This window comes from Odontesthes bonariensis, chromosome 4 (genome assembly GCF_027942865.1).
Source record: "Odontesthes bonariensis isolate fOdoBon6 chromosome 4, fOdoBon6.hap1, whole genome shotgun sequence".
NCBI lineage: Eukaryota > Metazoa > Chordata > Actinopteri > Atheriniformes > Atherinopsidae > Odontesthes > Odontesthes bonariensis.
The window spans coordinates 4,540,965-4,558,042 of NC_134509.1; the positions used below are offsets into that span (position 1 = coordinate 4,540,965).

Below are 17,078 nucleotides of genomic sequence, written 5' to 3' on the forward strand. Positions count from 1 at the left end.
GGGAGACGTCTCATGCAGAGGCGCACCTTGTCAACAGGCAACTGCTTGGAGCCCCGAGCCACTAGGGGGCCCCCGAGAGCTGAGGTGCATTCAATCAAAGATTGTCTAGCTACTTTATAAACCGTCTCAAACAGTGGCGAACGTTCGTGGTGAACATGTTTTCTTTGAACAGTTAAATTTAAATGATTTAGTCAAAGATTGTCTAGTTAACATGCCGTTCTATAATTCCATAATTGCATTGTTGACTTCGTCAAACTCACGTGAAGTTCCACTGTAGGCTATGTTCGCGGAGAACTAGCCCCTCAGAGTGTTTGCGATTGTTGGCAACGTTCGGCGGAAATTCAAGGCTAGTGGAAAATAAAAACCATACTTATGAAATCGATATCATGAACAGCTTTACTTGTCACAAAGAATCTTTAAATGAACACAATTATTATTGGATGGCCAGCTACACCCGGTAGATAAATAGCAACAGGCGAATATCAAGAGTCTTTTTTAGTTATTTATTTATTCTTTACATGTATATTTTAAAAATAACAATGTTTTTCATGTTTGGAACATGTTTGGAATAAAAAGAGGTTTTATTTCATACATTTTTCGTTCGTGTCAGATGTTTTGGTGACGAACACTGGTCGGTAGGGCCCCCTAGGATGCAGATACTCTCTGCATCTGCATCAGCCTATTTTTTCATGTTTGTTTGTTCAGTCACACCCCCCCCCCCCCCCCACACACACACACACACACACACCACCACCACATTCAAGACAGATGTATGGAAGATTTTCTGTGCCATCAGAGTTTGAATACGAATTTCTAATATTGAATTTTTACAGCATCAAAATCAGACTTTAGATGTTGAATTTTTTTACACTGATTTTTGTTTTTAGAAATAGATTTTTTTTGTTTTACACTGTTGCTTTTTCAAATTCAAATTCTGATTTTGATGCTGTAAAAATTCAATATTAGAAATTCATATTCAAACTCTGATGGCACAGAAAAACTTCCATACAGATGATTGAATTAGAATTGAAGATTCAATGTGTTCTGTGGTTTTTCTTGGTTAAGAATTTATTTTTATTTTTTTTTCAATTAGCATTATCTGAGTATCATTATAATGAACAAGACTGAATTGGATTGTAATGACTGCAGTGGACTATGATTGAATGAACTGGATGGGCTTACAATGTACAATGCGCATTTGCCTTGAGATGACCTTTGTGGTAAATTGGCGCTATTTAAATAAAATCAACTGAATAATAACCAAAGTCTGATTAATTTAATTATACTTAGTATTCTCACTTTTCCCGGGTACCCGGGATCACATTTCAAAACCATTTTAAATAAATTTTTTAATAAAGAATTATTAAAATAAATGTGGACCTCTCCTTATTTAAGAGGCGTTTCACATCTTTGGATTGTGCATACATATCTACCTTGGAGAGGACAAAGAGGTGAGTGTCCTGCGAACGGTTAAATATTGACACGTGTTGAAAATCTTTTAAAAAACAATCTGAGAAGTCATTTGATAGATTCAGGCTAGATTTCTATATTTTTATTTCTATATTTCTATTTTATTCAAGAATCCTGTTAAAATATTGTTGTTACATGCTTATTTTATCTTTATCTTATCTTTTATTATTATATGTTTGGACATCCAGTGCGGGCAACAAAGAAAAGAATTTCATTGTACAGGGAAACACGTTTCTAACTGCACACATGACAATAAACCTTTGAAATCTTGAATCCTAGATATTAAAAAGTTCGGAATATGTAGTCAAATGTCAATTGGATTAAACAAATGGACTAAGATTCCTTTTACTACTTTATACTTTTCCTCTTGATAGTACAATTTATTGCTCTGTTGCTGTTCTCTTATCGTGATACATTTTGAGAGGAAAAAAACAGTGCAATGATCTAAATATTCAAAAGAAAAACTCAACTCAAAAATAAGGTCACATTTTAATACAAATATTAATGCAATTAGAGCTAATGCTTTCACAACAAATGACTACAGTAAGGCAGAGGTTTAAACACATTTCCAGCTGATATCACTCACACAATCCATGCAAGGGACTCAGTGAGCACAAGTCTAGCCCTGTCACGAGAGGAGGACTCTGTTGTCTTTGGCCCATTTCCTCAGAGCTCGGATGATGTATTCAACCTGAGGGTTTCCGGAATTTCTCAGAAGGGCCAAAACCTCTTTAAGTGTCTCCCTAGAGCCCAAACAGGGTGTGTAAGGAAACAAGATTATATAAAAAATGCACCATTTGTTGTGTTTATTTTGCATTACACCACACCGACTGAACAGACAATGAAAACAATGAAATCATGTCGTAAACTGCTGCAAAGAAAGGTGAGAAAAACACACCTGGACTCCTTGTTTGCCAGTATGAGCTGAAAGATGCCGACACACGCCCCTCTTTTGCCCTCCCAGTAACTTGAGCCTGGGTCCAGTTTTTCCAGGGCATCAAACGCTTTGGCTGAATAATAGAACTGGCCCATCTGAAACAACATACTGCCGTCATGGGCTGGTATGCAATAAACTGGCATTTCAGCCGCTATTCCAGCTTATTCCCGTCTGACTCTACCTCAGTATGTTGTCAATAACACTACTTTGGGTCCCATTTTCAAAGTATTGAGTGGAAACTGAAGGCATTTTGGCAGAAAACGTTTCAATATTAAGACTGAATGACATCCCAACAAACAACAGGCAGAAAATGAAAGTGTGCCACATGTAATCATGTACATACAAACAGAACTGAGATGATAAAAAAGGGTTTTGACAGCAACAAACGGAATAAAAAAAACATTAGTCTAGAAGAAAAAATGTGTGTTTATGTGTCGAGCGTTATTGGCCTGCATGTTTTCTGCTTTTCACAATATGACATGATCACAGACTGAATATTTTGTTGCTTTTCTTTCCAATTTTTTTTCTAGTGTTTGTTAAACAAAAGACATCTGGAACTGTCACTGGGCTTAGATAATACTATGAAACAATGTTAATAACATTTGAGAAGTAGGAACCAGATATTACTTGTTTTTTTGTAAAACAAGATAATGGATGAACTACCTGAAGAAGAAAAAATGTCAAATAAAAAATAAGCAGCTATCTTGAAAAAATTCTAAAATTCTGATTTGCACATGTATTTCTATTAGAGGGTTTGTCACATATGGTGTGAAATAAGTAAAAGACAGAGGAGGATGTTACCTTGTAGCAGTCATTTGCGATAAGCTGCAGTAGACTGAAGGAATCTGAGGAAGTGCCCATCTTCAGATAGAGCTCCCAGGCAAGCTGACCCTTCTGGTTCATTATGTCTGACAAAAAGGAGATAAGTGGCTTCAATAAGCCACCGTTCACAGGCAGTCTCAGCTTTTACAGATTAGAAATACGGAAACTTTGAAGGCCATGGGCAGCTTTCATTGATGTAAATGAAAGCAACGAGAGATAGAAAATATTTCTATGCAGATTTCCATTTCTTTGAGCCGCAAGAGTCAAAGAACACGAGCTGAGTGAAAAAAAGAAAATGGCCTCAATTCTTTGCAGGCCTGAGGCTAGAAATCTGGCAGTGATGTTAAGAGTCAGATTCGAGCCAAAGTTAACAACCATAAACAATCCTTCAGTTCTGTTTTCTCAGAGTTAAGGTATCTGATTTTTTAAAGTGCATTGATCTCATCAGGAGGAGACTACTGTCTCTATGTCAAACTTAAAGGGCCATTCAGCTGTTTGTGCATATAGTGCTGAAAACTGGATATTTTTTTTCTCTGTTGTTGCAATTCCACACCAGTTTGGTGTGTTGACGTCACCCCTTCATTCATCACACTGAACAAAACTCTGACCAACGGTCTGAAATTGGAGTTGGTATTCTCAAAAAGCGTGCTGTGTAGAGGACTGCTTAGAAAATGATTAGTTTAAGACCTTTTAATCCTTCTGTGACAAAGTTTAAGCCAGAGGTGGAGAAGAAAAAGTGCTTCTCCGTGAGCTCTGATTTCTCAGATATTTTTCACAAACCGGCATTAATAAGTTTTTGCATTAGTTTGAAATTCTGCTCCGACTAACACTCTAATACACTATATTGCCAAAAGTATTCTCTCACCCATCCAAATAATTAAATTCAGGTGTTCCAATCACTTTCATGGCCACAGGTGTATAAATTCTAGCACCTAGGCTTGCAGACCACTTCTACAAACATTTGTGAAAGAATGGGTCACTCTCAGGAGCTCAGCGTCGTACCATGATAGGACTCCACGAAGTGGTAGGCCACGTAAAATAACAAAGCGGGGTCAGCGGATGCTGAAGTGCAGTAGTGCGCTGAGGTCGCCAACTTTCTGCAGTCAATCGTTACAGACCTCCAAACTTCATGTGGCCTTCTGATTAACTCAAGAACAGCGCGTAGAGAGCTTCATGGAATGGGTTTCCAAGGCCGAGCAGCTGCATCCAAGCCATACATCACCAAGTGCAATGCAAAGCGTCAGATGCAGCGGTGTAAAGCACGCCGCCGCTGGACTCTAGAGCAGTGGAGCCGTGTTCTCTGGAGTGACCAATCACGCCTCTCCATCTGGCGATCTGATGGATGAGTCTGGGTTTGGCGGTTGCCAGGAGAACGGTGCTTGCCTGACTGCTTTGTGCCAAAGTGTAAAGTTTGGTGGAGGGGGGATTATGGTGTGGGGTTGTTTTTCAGGAGCTCGGCTCGGCCCCTTAGTTCCAGTGAAAGGAACTCTGAATGCTTCAGCAGACCAAGGCTGTGTTTGAAACTACATACTACATACTTGCAAACGGCATACTCATTCGATCAGACAGTATGCAGAGCGTTTACCCACAATGCATTTCGCTCCTGCCCGAGCCGAAATCAGCCGACCTGAAGCTGATTTTGCTTAAGCTCTAAACTTTGTAAACTTTAGCAACATTTGAAACATTTTCAGGTGAGAAAGTAGTCGTTTAGATCCCCAACGTATTGAAAACCTGACAAAATACCGGCTAGTTACAATTTTGTTCCCACAAATTCGGCGCTACTAAAGCTAGCCGCAGTGAGCAACGCACTTCCGGTTATTTTCACCAAAATAAAATACCCGTTGCCTTTTATCATAGGGAAAGCCATTACCATACAATTGGTGCTTTTGTTTTGAAAACAGGAAGTGAACCTACCCTCGTTGTAGCTAGCTTGAAACTGCCGTTTTGACAGGAAATGACGATCGGCGACATCACGTTACGTTGCATCTTGGGTAGTTTGAGTATGAGTAGTAACCTCATGATGCATACCCAACATTTCAGAGAATCTAGTATGCATCCGGGAACTTAAAAAAAGTTAAAGTTAGTAGGAGTAGTGGGAGTAGTAGGAGAAGTAGGCGGTTTCGAACACAGCCCAAGAGATTTTGGAAAATTTTATGCTCCCAACTTTGTGGAAACAGTTTGGGGAAACAGTTTGGTGATGACCCCTTCCTGTTCCAACATGTATGCGCACCAGTGCACAAAGCAAGGTCAATAACGACCTGGATGAGCGAGTTTGGTGTGGAGGAACTTGACTGGCCCTGCACAGAGTCCTGACCTCAACCCGATAGAACATCTTTGAGAACCTCAAACCCCATCTTTGGGATGAATTAGAGCAGAGACTGCGAGCCAGGCCTTCTCGTCCAACATCAGTGTCTGACCTTACAAATGTGCTTCTGGAAGAATGGTCAAAAACTCCAATAAACACACTCCTAAACCTTGTGGAGAGCTTGCCAAAAAGAGTTGAAGCTGTTATAGCTGCAAAGGGTGGGCCGACGTCATATTGAACCCTCTGGATTAAGAATGGGATGTTACTAAAGTTCATATGCGTGTAAAGGCAGACGAGCAAATACTTTTGGCAATATAGTGTATATTACTATAAATGTATTCATTATCAATTGTTCAATATCTAATGAGCTTGCATTAATATTTGGTGATTGCTGTAGTTATATAATTTGTCTGTATTTCTTTTTCTGAAACCGTATGTGCAAACAGTATTACATGAAAACATTTACTTGGTCTTACAAAAGTATTTCTTAAATCTAATATACTGTCATTAGTAAGATTTTTTTATACATACAGCATCGTGCCAGCCAGCTGAGGTAAACATAGTCATTCTTGATCTTTTCACTCTGGATGAGCAGAAATAGCTTAGACAGAAAGAGAAGAAATTAGTACAAAAACATTCAGCAGAGTGATCAAATTCTGTGAGAGGTTGTTTGCTCGACTTAAATACCTCTTCCGCTTCTTTGTAGTTGCCAAGCGCTGCTTTAGCCTGAGCGTAGTCGAAGTTGAATGTGTCATCGTTATAGAAGTAACCCTGAAAAAGAAAATCATAACTTCTGCAAACAAAAATAGGTACAAAGTGCATACAGAGTGTGATTTTTTTTTTTTTTGCTGGTTGTAAATTAAATCTACAGTTTTTAAAGCATCAAGTGACATTACAACAGTAAGACAGATTTCTCATTGAGACACCATCAGTGATTTGTACAGAGCGACACTCACCTTGACGGAGTTGAGATATATGAGAACATCTTCAAATTGTCTCAATAGGAAGAAGCAGGACGCCATGCACTGTCTGCCGGGAATAGTATCTAAAAGGAAAAAAAAACTTCTTAAAGGAATGCTCGCACACCGTTGCTTTAAAGAATAATACTGACAACATTTCTATTAGGCTTACCACATTCACTAGCTGAGCCTCCGACCAACTGAAAGAACTGCTGAGCAATTTTTAAGTGATCCCTCTAAGAGACAGAAGTTCAGTGAAAGATTTGTTTTAAACAGAAAGACAGCACATATTTGTTTGCATTTCCTTCCTTTAAGTTTAATAGAAATACTCACTGATCCAATTTCTTGTCCAAGCGCTGCATTTACCACTCCTTTCAAAATATACTCCTGTGAAAATCATAAACGATTCAAGAGAAATATTAGAGTACTTTTGAAGAAGGAGATATCCCAAACGAGAAAAAGTCAAACCGGTTCAGGAACTGATTAATGAGAAAGTAGAAAGAGACTAGAAGAGGTTTGTTACAGATAGGGTTGGGCAAGTTTACTCGTTATTATCGCGTTAACGCATTAATTATTTAACGCCGATAAATATTTTATCGTGCATGTTTTTTTTGTTTTTTTTTATTTTTTTTTATTTATTTAAAAAAAAAAATTAAAATACAAACATTTTGGGGGGCTTTTGTGCCTTTAATGGATAGGAAAGTTCAGAGAGACAGGAAGCAGAGGGCAGAGAGAGGGGGAACAACACGCAGCACAGGCCATTTTCATTTTAAAGTTCTTCCAGACGGCGGAGTCGACAGAACCAAAGTCATCTGTAAACACTGCCAAGTTGAATTGTCTTCTCAGCGTAGTAGTTCCAGTCTAAAATATCACTTAAAGGCAAAACACACAACTGATAGCAGCAAGTCATTCAAGGAAACAGACAGTGGAGCGAGGCTTCTACATAAAAACTACAGAAAGATGCTGATGTTAAAAGTGTGTTTGCACAACAAATGTTATGGCACTTTCATTCATATGGCAGCACATTTAAAATAAAGCTAAATGCTAAAAGCTATACGCTACTTTTGGATTCGTTTTTGGATTTTGCGTACAAATGCGATTAATCGTGATTAATCAGGGAAATCATGTGATTAATTAGATTAAACATTTTAATCGTTGCTCAGCCCTAGTTACAGACTTTATATGATCTTTCGTGGTGTACTTTTGAGATATTCTTTTTTTGTTAAAGAGAAAAAACTAATAACTAGCTAAAGCCAGTCTTATTATATTACATATTACCTTATAAATATATTAATATTCCTTTACAGAAAAACAAGTATTACTTCTTCATTAAAGTGACTCAAAGAGAATATGAGAATATGGACCCATAGGGACACCATCTTTGTGAATACTAGGGAAACATCACATTTAAAGTTATTGTTACCTGAGGTGTGGTGGGAACCAAGTCTTGGATGAGGTTGTAAGCTTCCTGGATGTCATCTGAAAATGTAAAATAACGCATTTCAGTCCCTGAACTAGTTTGTTTCCTCGGATACTTGACATGTTATGATAACAGTAACATGTGAACTTGGATTCTGCAAAAGTATTGTGAGTATTCAATCAATGTTGAAAGTATTAAATCACTTAAAAGTTTGATTAGTATAGGTGAGCCCTTTTGAAATGGTACCACCTAACCCCCACCCCTCCGTGTCATTTGTTAGACTGCAACCTCATAAAAATGATTAAACAAAATCAGAAATTGTTTGGGGAATAAATTCATCAACAAAAACTTACAAACATCTTTTTGTAATAGTGTCGACACCAACAAATATCTTTTACATTTGCTACAGCGCTCAGGCTTTTTGTGTAAGAGGTCTTAATTTGGCAGCATTTTCCCCATTCTTCACTATAAAATTATTATCAATCAGCCGTTGATTACTCCATACTTTTGATAGAAAGGCATGAGATTTTTGGAGGTTTCCCATGCACCAGCAGCAACAGACTAGATTACAAAAGAATCCCAAAATATTTACACAAAACCAACATCCTACTAAACAGAAAATGAAGAATAACTATCCACATATACACATTCCCATAAATAATTCAATAACACATACTTTGGAACATTATTCCAAACAATATGACACCCTTCTCTACTACTTTAAGTTCTCTCTTTTGCTTGCATAGGCTTGATGGCCAGCCCCCCTCTGCAAACAAATACCATCACCTTTCACTTTGTTCAGGTATTCAGGTATTTATATTCTATAAAGAGACAGAAAAAAAAGGAATTTGAGTACTCACTAAGTTTAACTGCTCACAGCCAATCACTCATTCATATCAATGCACATATCTGTGTAGACGGTTTCCCAGTGAAGGTGACGGAATCACGGCTCTCCATAACAAAGTCAAACGTGCACAGCCCTCTTTGGGTCACCCCATAGATTTGCAACTGGATGCTGGCCTGAGCTCCAGCCTGTTAAAGCTATTTAGGTGAAGCCATTTTTTGGGATGTATGCTTTCCTAATGTCAACGTGAAATGACAACAATATTTGGTGCTAATTACAATCACGCCCACCTAAACCAAGGCTTCAGTTCCAGCTGAAGAAAAAGCAGCCACTAAGCATGAAGCTGCCACCAACATCAGTATTATGGAGCTACTTTGGTGATGAGCTGTGCTGCTTTTGTATCAAACATATTTCTTCAAAATTACATCCAGAAGATTGGACCGTGGCCTCATGAGGCTACAGCACATTTTCAAAACAATTCAACATAAATTTTAGTTTGATTGATTCATTCTGAACGAGAGCAACATCCACATAGTGTGTGTGGATTTTTTTCCCTTTAAAGGTCCCGTCGGCAACTTTTTTTTAGTCATATTAGCTTGAACTGTCATGGGATTCTGGAAGTAGAATCTTAAATAGCCTGTTTAGGAAAAATAACGAAATCTGTAGCTCCCTCTGAAGCCTGTAATCATGCTTGCAAAAACCGAGCGCTCCCGGCTGTTTTTAACCAATCACGTTAGGGGGGAGGAATCGCTACCTGTCAATCACAGCTTGTGCACACGCTCCCATTCACGCGCACGAAAGTTCTCCCGGTCAGAGACCAGACTGATAACGGCTTCTTAGCGAAAATGGCGCAGCAGCCGAAAAACCCAAATCTTCCCATTCCACCTTTGCCAACTACTGCCTACACATCCAAAACCCCCAGCTTGTGTGCGCGCAGACTGGTGTGAACTCACGTGCACAACCTCGTCCACAAAGGGGAGGGGTTTGGGGGGGGCGGTTTGGAGCTTGGTAGAGGTTGGGGGAGGGACCTGAAAGTTGCATCAGTTCGAATTTTCTGACTTTAGACTCGGAATTTTGAAAACCTGCCGACGGCAGCTTTAACTGTCTTGATGTGTTTTTGTTTTTATTTTTTTTGTTTTTTTAAGTGATTTTCAAATGATGTGGAAAGAATGCTAAGATCATTTATCTTAGCTGAATTTTCTTTACATCACAAAAACCTTGCGATTTTAACTGGAGCCTGAGGACTTTCTCTAGGCTTTGTATCCTCTCCATATTCCACTTTGCATGTTCTATAACCTACAATGCTGCGACTACACACCTTGTCTTAGATAGTAGATGACCAGGTTGAGTCTGGCCTCGGGGATCACATCGATCAGAGGAGGCAGTACCTGCAATGCTCCCTCCCCACCACGAAATACCACCTGCAGTGCACGGGGATTCAGAGTGAGCAAGACTACCATGCTTATACACTTACAGCTGGAGATTGTGAGGAGCTTACCAGGTTATGTCGGATAAGCTCCTTTGCAAACTCAAAGGAGCAGGAGGAGATGTCGATTAGGTTCTTCAATTCAGCCTAAGAACACGGAGAGGGCACACACAAATCAAACCTATCATCAGTGCATATGTAATTCTTATATATCTATATACACATATATACACACACACACACACATATATATATATATATATATATATATATATATATATATATATATATATTACACCTATGACCGCAGATGTAAATATATACATGAATATTCTGCACTGGTTTGTTATCCTCCCCTCCTCCTTGCTCATTTTTGTTTATAAATTTGTACGAAAGATGCACAAATATGTAAATACCCCCAAGACAACACCCAGGACACAGTCTAAGCAGTGAAACAATGGGTACCTCTGCAGCCTTCCCGTTGTAAAGCCTGAAGTGATTACACGCCTTTAGGTTGAGAGCAATAGTTGAGTCAGGGATGCTCTGAAGGTATACAGCCAACACCTCCTGGGAAACATCATAGTAGTCCAGTTTGTAGTAACACAGAGCCACGTACACTTTCAGAGCCAAGAAATCTCTGAAAAGATGAGATGCAATGAGAATGTGAAACTGGCCCCCAGGTTAACTGCTTGTTCTTACATTTAAACATGTATAACACATGTCCAACATGTTAATACATTTTATTGTTATTCATTTGAAATTAATTTCCTTGGAAATTGCCCTGAGATGACCATCTATCTATGTGAACTGTCACAATTCAAATAAACTGAATAGAACTGAATTAAAGCAGTGCTAGAGAAGTTAAAAACATGTACATCCGACAGTACCAAATTGCAAAACTACAGCAACACTTTCTCCAAAACGCACACACACTATGGCAGATGGGGTGAAGGGTTCTAAGACAATGCAAGGAAAAGAAAAAGAGGAAGACAGAATAAAAGCAAATGTCAGACTGAACTTTACTTGCTGGAAAGAGCAAAAAGAAAAAACAGGATGCAAGATGAATGCCAAGTTATCATGTCACTTGTTGCGATTGGCAAGTATTCCCTATTAAGCTTGACAGGTAACCACGTCAGACCTGTTTTAGACTGACATGCAAATAAGTTCTTCTCACACATAAAGGTTTGGTCAGTTTTGGCTAAGTCTTGGAAAATTACAATATATACAATGTGAATTTCATTGCACATGTATTGATAACACACATTCAAACACTTCAAAACTGTAAATCAGAAAGAGCAAACCATGTCACAGAAAAACATTTGAATTTTTCTGTTTGTTTTTTAGAATAGAATAGAATGCCTTTTATTGTCACTATACAAGTATAATGAGATTAAAATTTCAATTCAATTTCAATTCAATTCATTTTTATTTATATAGCGCCAAATACAACAAATGTCATCTCAAGGCACTTAGATAATAAAGTCCAATTCAAGCCAATTGGAATTCAATTAATTGTAATCATAATTATTCATAAAATAATCCAATTCGTTCATTTAGAGCCAATTCAAAAACAAAAAAAGCATCTCCTCTCTCAGTGCAGACATGAGCATATAAAAAAATATAAAATATAACAATCTTAGACATAAAAGAATAAAATATAGTACAAAAGGGGTGGTGGGGGGTAGGTGCATAGAGATATTACTTTATATATAAATAAATATGCATTCAAGTGTGGGTTATCAGTTCTTGTGAGTGTGTTTGCCCCCTCATCAATACCACAGGAGATAAAAACACAGCCTTTCTTATTCTTATAAGCTCCTGTGACATTATCCTTCGCTGTTTCTTGACATTTCTGGTGATTTCAGACAAATCTTTTTCTTTTAATGATGTGTTACATCTCTCAGCAGTAGGGGGCGCTCAAATGCAAAAAAAACTCAAACTCAATTTCTACTTGAATGGCTGATATTATCTACGAAATGACACGACCAGTTTTGTTTATTTGTTATTGTTGATAATAACACTCTAGTTTGAATCCAGTCAGATGTCACTAAGACATCAGTGACACTTATTACGTTGAAGCTTATATTACAACGTTTTTTTTCCTTTGTCAATCAATTTGACTGGTGTTCAGTGATTGTTCCATGTAGAAATATACAATTTTTAAAAAAAATACTAAGAATTGTTTGTCCACAGATGCCACGAAACCATAAACAGATCTCTGACCTGGTTACTACAGTTACAGTGTTTCATTGTTAGAAGAAGCCAGCTCTCCAGGTCTGCTGGTGACACTTGTATTACCACTGCAGTTTCATAAGGTGTGAAGCACATAAAATCTAATCCTCTTCCATTAAAAACTCTCACCTGTCAAGGTGGCTCTAACGTTGAACAAGAGTAGGGGACTGTGAGACAAATTTTAGAGAGTAAAAAACAAAAGCACAGACCTGTGCTCCAGCAGAAGGCGTTTATAGATTTCTATAGCCTCCTGGTAGTGCGAACGCATGTAGTGAATGGATGCCAGGCTCAACTGGTCCTCTGTCACATCCTCTAGGTTCTGGTGGAAACCCATGAGTTTCTTCTCATCGTTGAACTGAGACACAGTGTCAAGACATCGGCAGTGAGGTAAGGTAATGGTCAGGGGTGAAGTCGGGATAACAAAGATAGAGTAAAAAGACATTAACTATATTCGTAGAGAGCAAACTGGAGGTGGTTTACACAAAAGCGTTGAATTCTCACTGATAAAGTGAGGAAAATACATGGCAGTTTAATAACATCGTCATAATTGTCAAACCTTGTGAGCCAAATGGAATAACAGTCGGTTCTGGAGAGCGGACATCGGACCTACGAAGATCAAGAGATACCATATTTAGTGAAATACCACCCTTCATGAAAATAAATGCAAGAATCTCTCAGTCAGCATCATGCACAATATCTATGAATCATAGAATACTGCTGTGCAATACAGAAACCCCATTCCAGGTGAGGATAGTTTAAACAGGGGTTTCCCATACACATACACAGTGTTGTATAGTAACGAAGTAAAAATACTTCACTACTGTACTTAAGTATATTTTGGAATACTTTGTACTTTCCTCGAGTTTAAAATTTTTAAAACTTTCACTTTTACTTCACTATATTTCCGTACTTCAGATGCCAGATAAGCTTCAGTTTTCTCCTATTTTTTTCTTTAAATTTTGTTTATAATGATGCCAATAACAGTAGCATCCTCTTTTGTTTCATTTTTTCTTAATGGTGTAATGTACGCCTCATTTTCAGCACTGACCTTACTTGAAGAAGAAAAACTTAAAGGTTCACAAAGTTTGTATTTTCTGTCTAAACCTGGTCTAAATTTTGCCTGCACTTGGTTGTGTGTAGATTTTAAGTGTATTTGACCTTCAAAGTTTACCAAAATATAAAAAATGTCATTCAAACTGCATCCTTGTTTACTTTTTACTTATACTTTTCATTACATTACTTAAGTACATCTATTTTTACAGTAATTCTCATACTTAAGTACAAGACGTTTCGGATACTTTAGGGCTTTAACTCAAGTAACATTTCAGTCAGTGACTTGGACTTTTACCAAAGTCATATTTTGGAGGGGTGCCTATACTTTTACTTGAGTGTGAGATTTCAGTACTTTATACAACACTGCACATACACACATCATAAATCTCAGCTGGAGACCCTACCCTTTGATGCAGCCGCCTCAGCTTCTTTATAGAGCCCGAGGAAAAATAGGGCACAGGCCAGGAAGACCCACACCTCATCAGGACAGTCAGCTTTTGCGGTCAGGGATTTGTACTCCTGTCGGAATTTGTTCACCAAATGTTTTAGGGTACTCTGTAAACTGTTTAATTCTGTAAACCCAGCTATATAACACAGTCATACTGACACACACGTGTTTACGAGGCATTACCTCCATAGCTCTCTTGTAATCACCCAAGTGAAAGGCGCAGTAGCCAATCCAGAGGTCTGCATGTTCCTCTTTCTCCCCGACACTTCTCTGAAACTGAGGATGACACAGTAACACATCACATAAACAGAAACATTTTTTAAACCTGTTCTATTAAGTAAGAAATGTCCCCTTATTCAAAAGTTCTGGAAAGATATTGTCAATTGTCTGTCAGCAGTCTTTCCTATCAACATCCCTTTAAATGCTAAACTGTGTGTACTTGGAATCTATCCACTGAACTTCAAACATACAAACAAAGAAACAGACTAAATTACCGGACTTTGGGCTTCTACAAGCTAGGAGAGTGATTGTACTTCACTGGAGGAATACAGAGGCTCCTTCCATGAAACAGTGGATAAAAGAACTTTCAGAGTGCATTGGTCTAGAAAGACTAACATGTATTGCTAAAGGAAAACTGAAAGAGTTTGTTCATCTTTGGGAACCATACATGTGCATTTTAGAATCTGGAATGTAATGTGTTTATTTATTTATGTTTGTTTGTTTACTTATTTATTTTAAGGGAGATTGTTAATACATTGAAATGTATCTGTATTTCAGTTCAAAATGTTGTACTTTGAGTTATTGATATTAGGATTGTGCAAGTTTAGGTATGTGTGTGCGTGCCTATGTGTGTGTGAGTGATACTGGTTCTGTGACGTGTTGTAGTCACATTTAAAATGTTCTGTAAAGTAATAAAACTCAATAAAGATATTTAAAAAAAGAAAAAGAAATGTCCCCTTACTTACTACGTTTTGCTGACTCTTTAAGCGGACCGTGTTCATATTTTCCTTTAAATTGGGGAAAGATTAGATACCTCTAGTAAAGTCAAGGCTCCAAGGTAGTCCCTCTGCTGCAGGTATTCCTCTAAACTGGGAACTTTTGTTTTGTTTTTCTTCTTTTTTTCACTGATGCTCACTGGTGTCTCTCCTCCAACTGCTGGTTTCACGCGTGAGAGGATCTATCAAGGTACATAATGAGATTTTCTCTGATTAAAGCATAACCGTTCTGCCCTGTAGATTCCAATGGGCTTATTCCAACCGTTAAGCTTTAATGCCCCCCCCCCCAAAAAAAACAACAACAACAACAAAACTGATAGAGTTAAACCTATTTAATTGCATTCACACATAACTTCCTTACCATTTCGACGAGTGTCCCTCGAAGAGGTTAGTGTTTGTCAAGACCTGCTTGTCAATAACCAGGGTAACTGTGAAAACACAGCTATTAGCTACCTTGGACTCCGAGCAGGCTTTAATAATCTATCTTTACTTTCATCGCTCATTTACAGCCAATATCTGATGTTAGTATCGGTGTAAATTAAATTATCTTAAAAAAACTTTGACAACATTTGGAAAAAAGTAGTCTGTTTCTCTACACCATGGGTAAAGCTCTTGGCATCGTTAGCTAGCTGATAGTTTGCCTACTCCACTGTGACTTAATACTTCCGCTATTGGATTTTCAGATTAAAGGCACGACTGCTCATCGTCTGTTAATTTTTCTTTTTTTTTTTAACAAACGCGACACTTAACGCTTTTCTCAGCTGGACAAATTTGAAATATGTATGGAAATGAAGGCCAAATACCGTAGCCACTGTACGGTACGAACGTCGAAAGACATTTATTTCGTAGGTTAACTGAGCATCGCACTTAACAGGAAACAGTTCATCTCAGTTGTGTTTAACTCGAGGTTTTCTAGTCGTTGCGTAGCAACCAAATGGAGCAATGGCTGTTTTGTGACAGCGACTGTGCGTTTATCTTTGCGCATGCCCCAGTGGCCTAATGGATAAGGCACTGGCCTCCTAAGCCAGGGATTGTGGGTTCGAGTCCCATCTGGGGTGTTCAGTTTTCAAGACGATGAATTGGTCAAATCTGGAAGTTCCATAAACTGTATCCATGTTCCATTTAAAATTAAGTTCAAGTTATATCAGTCCAACGTATTTAAAGATATACCATTACTAATGTCATGTCATTTCTATTTACTCTTATTATTGGGTTATGTAAAAGTCCTTGAAAGTAACTAAATGATGTGAAAGACAGATCTCTTCATATAGTTACATTAAGTTGTTGCTGCTGCGGGTGGTTTCTGAGTCATATGGTGTGCTTAGTTTGTCCATGATGTTCCTGCATTTTAGGTTTGCTAAATAACAATGACACCTTTCACTATGTCATCTGTTGTTGTTCATCTGGAATGTCCCTTTTCTGTTGTTGTTAAGTCAGTTAAACTCCATTTGACCTATGAATCAGACAACATAGATAGATAGATAGATAGATAGATAGATAGATAGATAGATAGATAGATAGATAGATAGATAGATACTTTATTAATCCCAATTTGGGAAATTGTTTTGTTGCAGCAGCATACAGTAAAGATATGAAAACAATTAAAGTTAGTAAAAACAAGCAAATAGAATAGAATAAAATAAATATAAAATAAAATAAAATAAATAAAAATAGTGAATAAACATTCGCTATGTACAAATCTACAGTATTTATTTATTTTTATTTTTTTTAAATAAACGTACCTAACTCTTTGTTGTGTCTACACATGACAGACAACTAAGCAAAGTTCCATATTTCCCTAGCAATTTCAAGCAGAAGAACAATTTTCCTATGAACTATGGGCAAGCTCTCCTAGATAAGCTGCAAATGAGTGAACTAGCAAAAAAGTTCCAAAAAAAGATGTCTGCAAGAGGCCCTCAAAAAATGATAATATGAGATGAGATGAGATGAGATTCAATTTTATTGTCATTACACATATAGCATAACGATGACAGTGAAACTAACCTCAAGCTCTTATCGGTGACATGCCTGAAAGTCTTTGAATCTGGACATGCATTTCAGCAGTGCTGAAAAAAAAAACTACCACAGGAAAGCTGTATACCAATGTCATCCATTGCATTGTTACTGGCATAATGAATCATGGAAATACGTTGCTCGTTGGTGGACT

At 37.8% G+C, this 17,078-nt stretch overlaps 1 protein-coding gene and 1 non-coding gene across 2 annotated transcripts; one reads left to right on the forward strand and one right to left on the reverse strand.

Annotated features, from left to right (window-relative positions):
- Window positions 1-1,728: 1,728 nt before the first annotated feature.
- Window positions 1,729-15,561, reverse strand: ift56 (intraflagellar transport 56). The gene is made up of 18 exons (XM_075464337.1): window positions 15,273-15,561; window positions 14,950-15,093; window positions 14,100-14,192; window positions 13,873-13,987; window positions 12,972-13,021; window positions 12,625-12,770; window positions 10,649-10,820; window positions 10,256-10,330; window positions 10,076-10,178; window positions 7,917-7,972; window positions 6,827-6,880; window positions 6,666-6,729; window positions 6,491-6,579; window positions 6,222-6,305; window positions 6,066-6,135; window positions 3,209-3,315; window positions 2,369-2,502; window positions 1,729-2,213 (listed from the first exon to the last, which is right to left on the reverse strand). Exons 1-18 carry the CDS (start codon window positions 15,273-15,275, stop codon window positions 2,099-2,101), a joined length of 1,674 nt encoding a protein of 557 aa, XP_075320452.1. The 5' UTR covers window positions 15,276-15,561; the 3' UTR covers window positions 1,729-2,098.
- Window positions 15,562-15,896: 335 nt separating this feature from the next.
- On the forward strand, window positions 15,897-15,969 carry trnar-ccu (transfer RNA arginine (anticodon CCU)). Its single transcript has one exon. It is a non-coding gene; the product is annotated as a tRNA-Arg (tRNA).
- The last annotated feature ends 1,109 nt before the right edge of the window (window positions 15,970-17,078 follow it).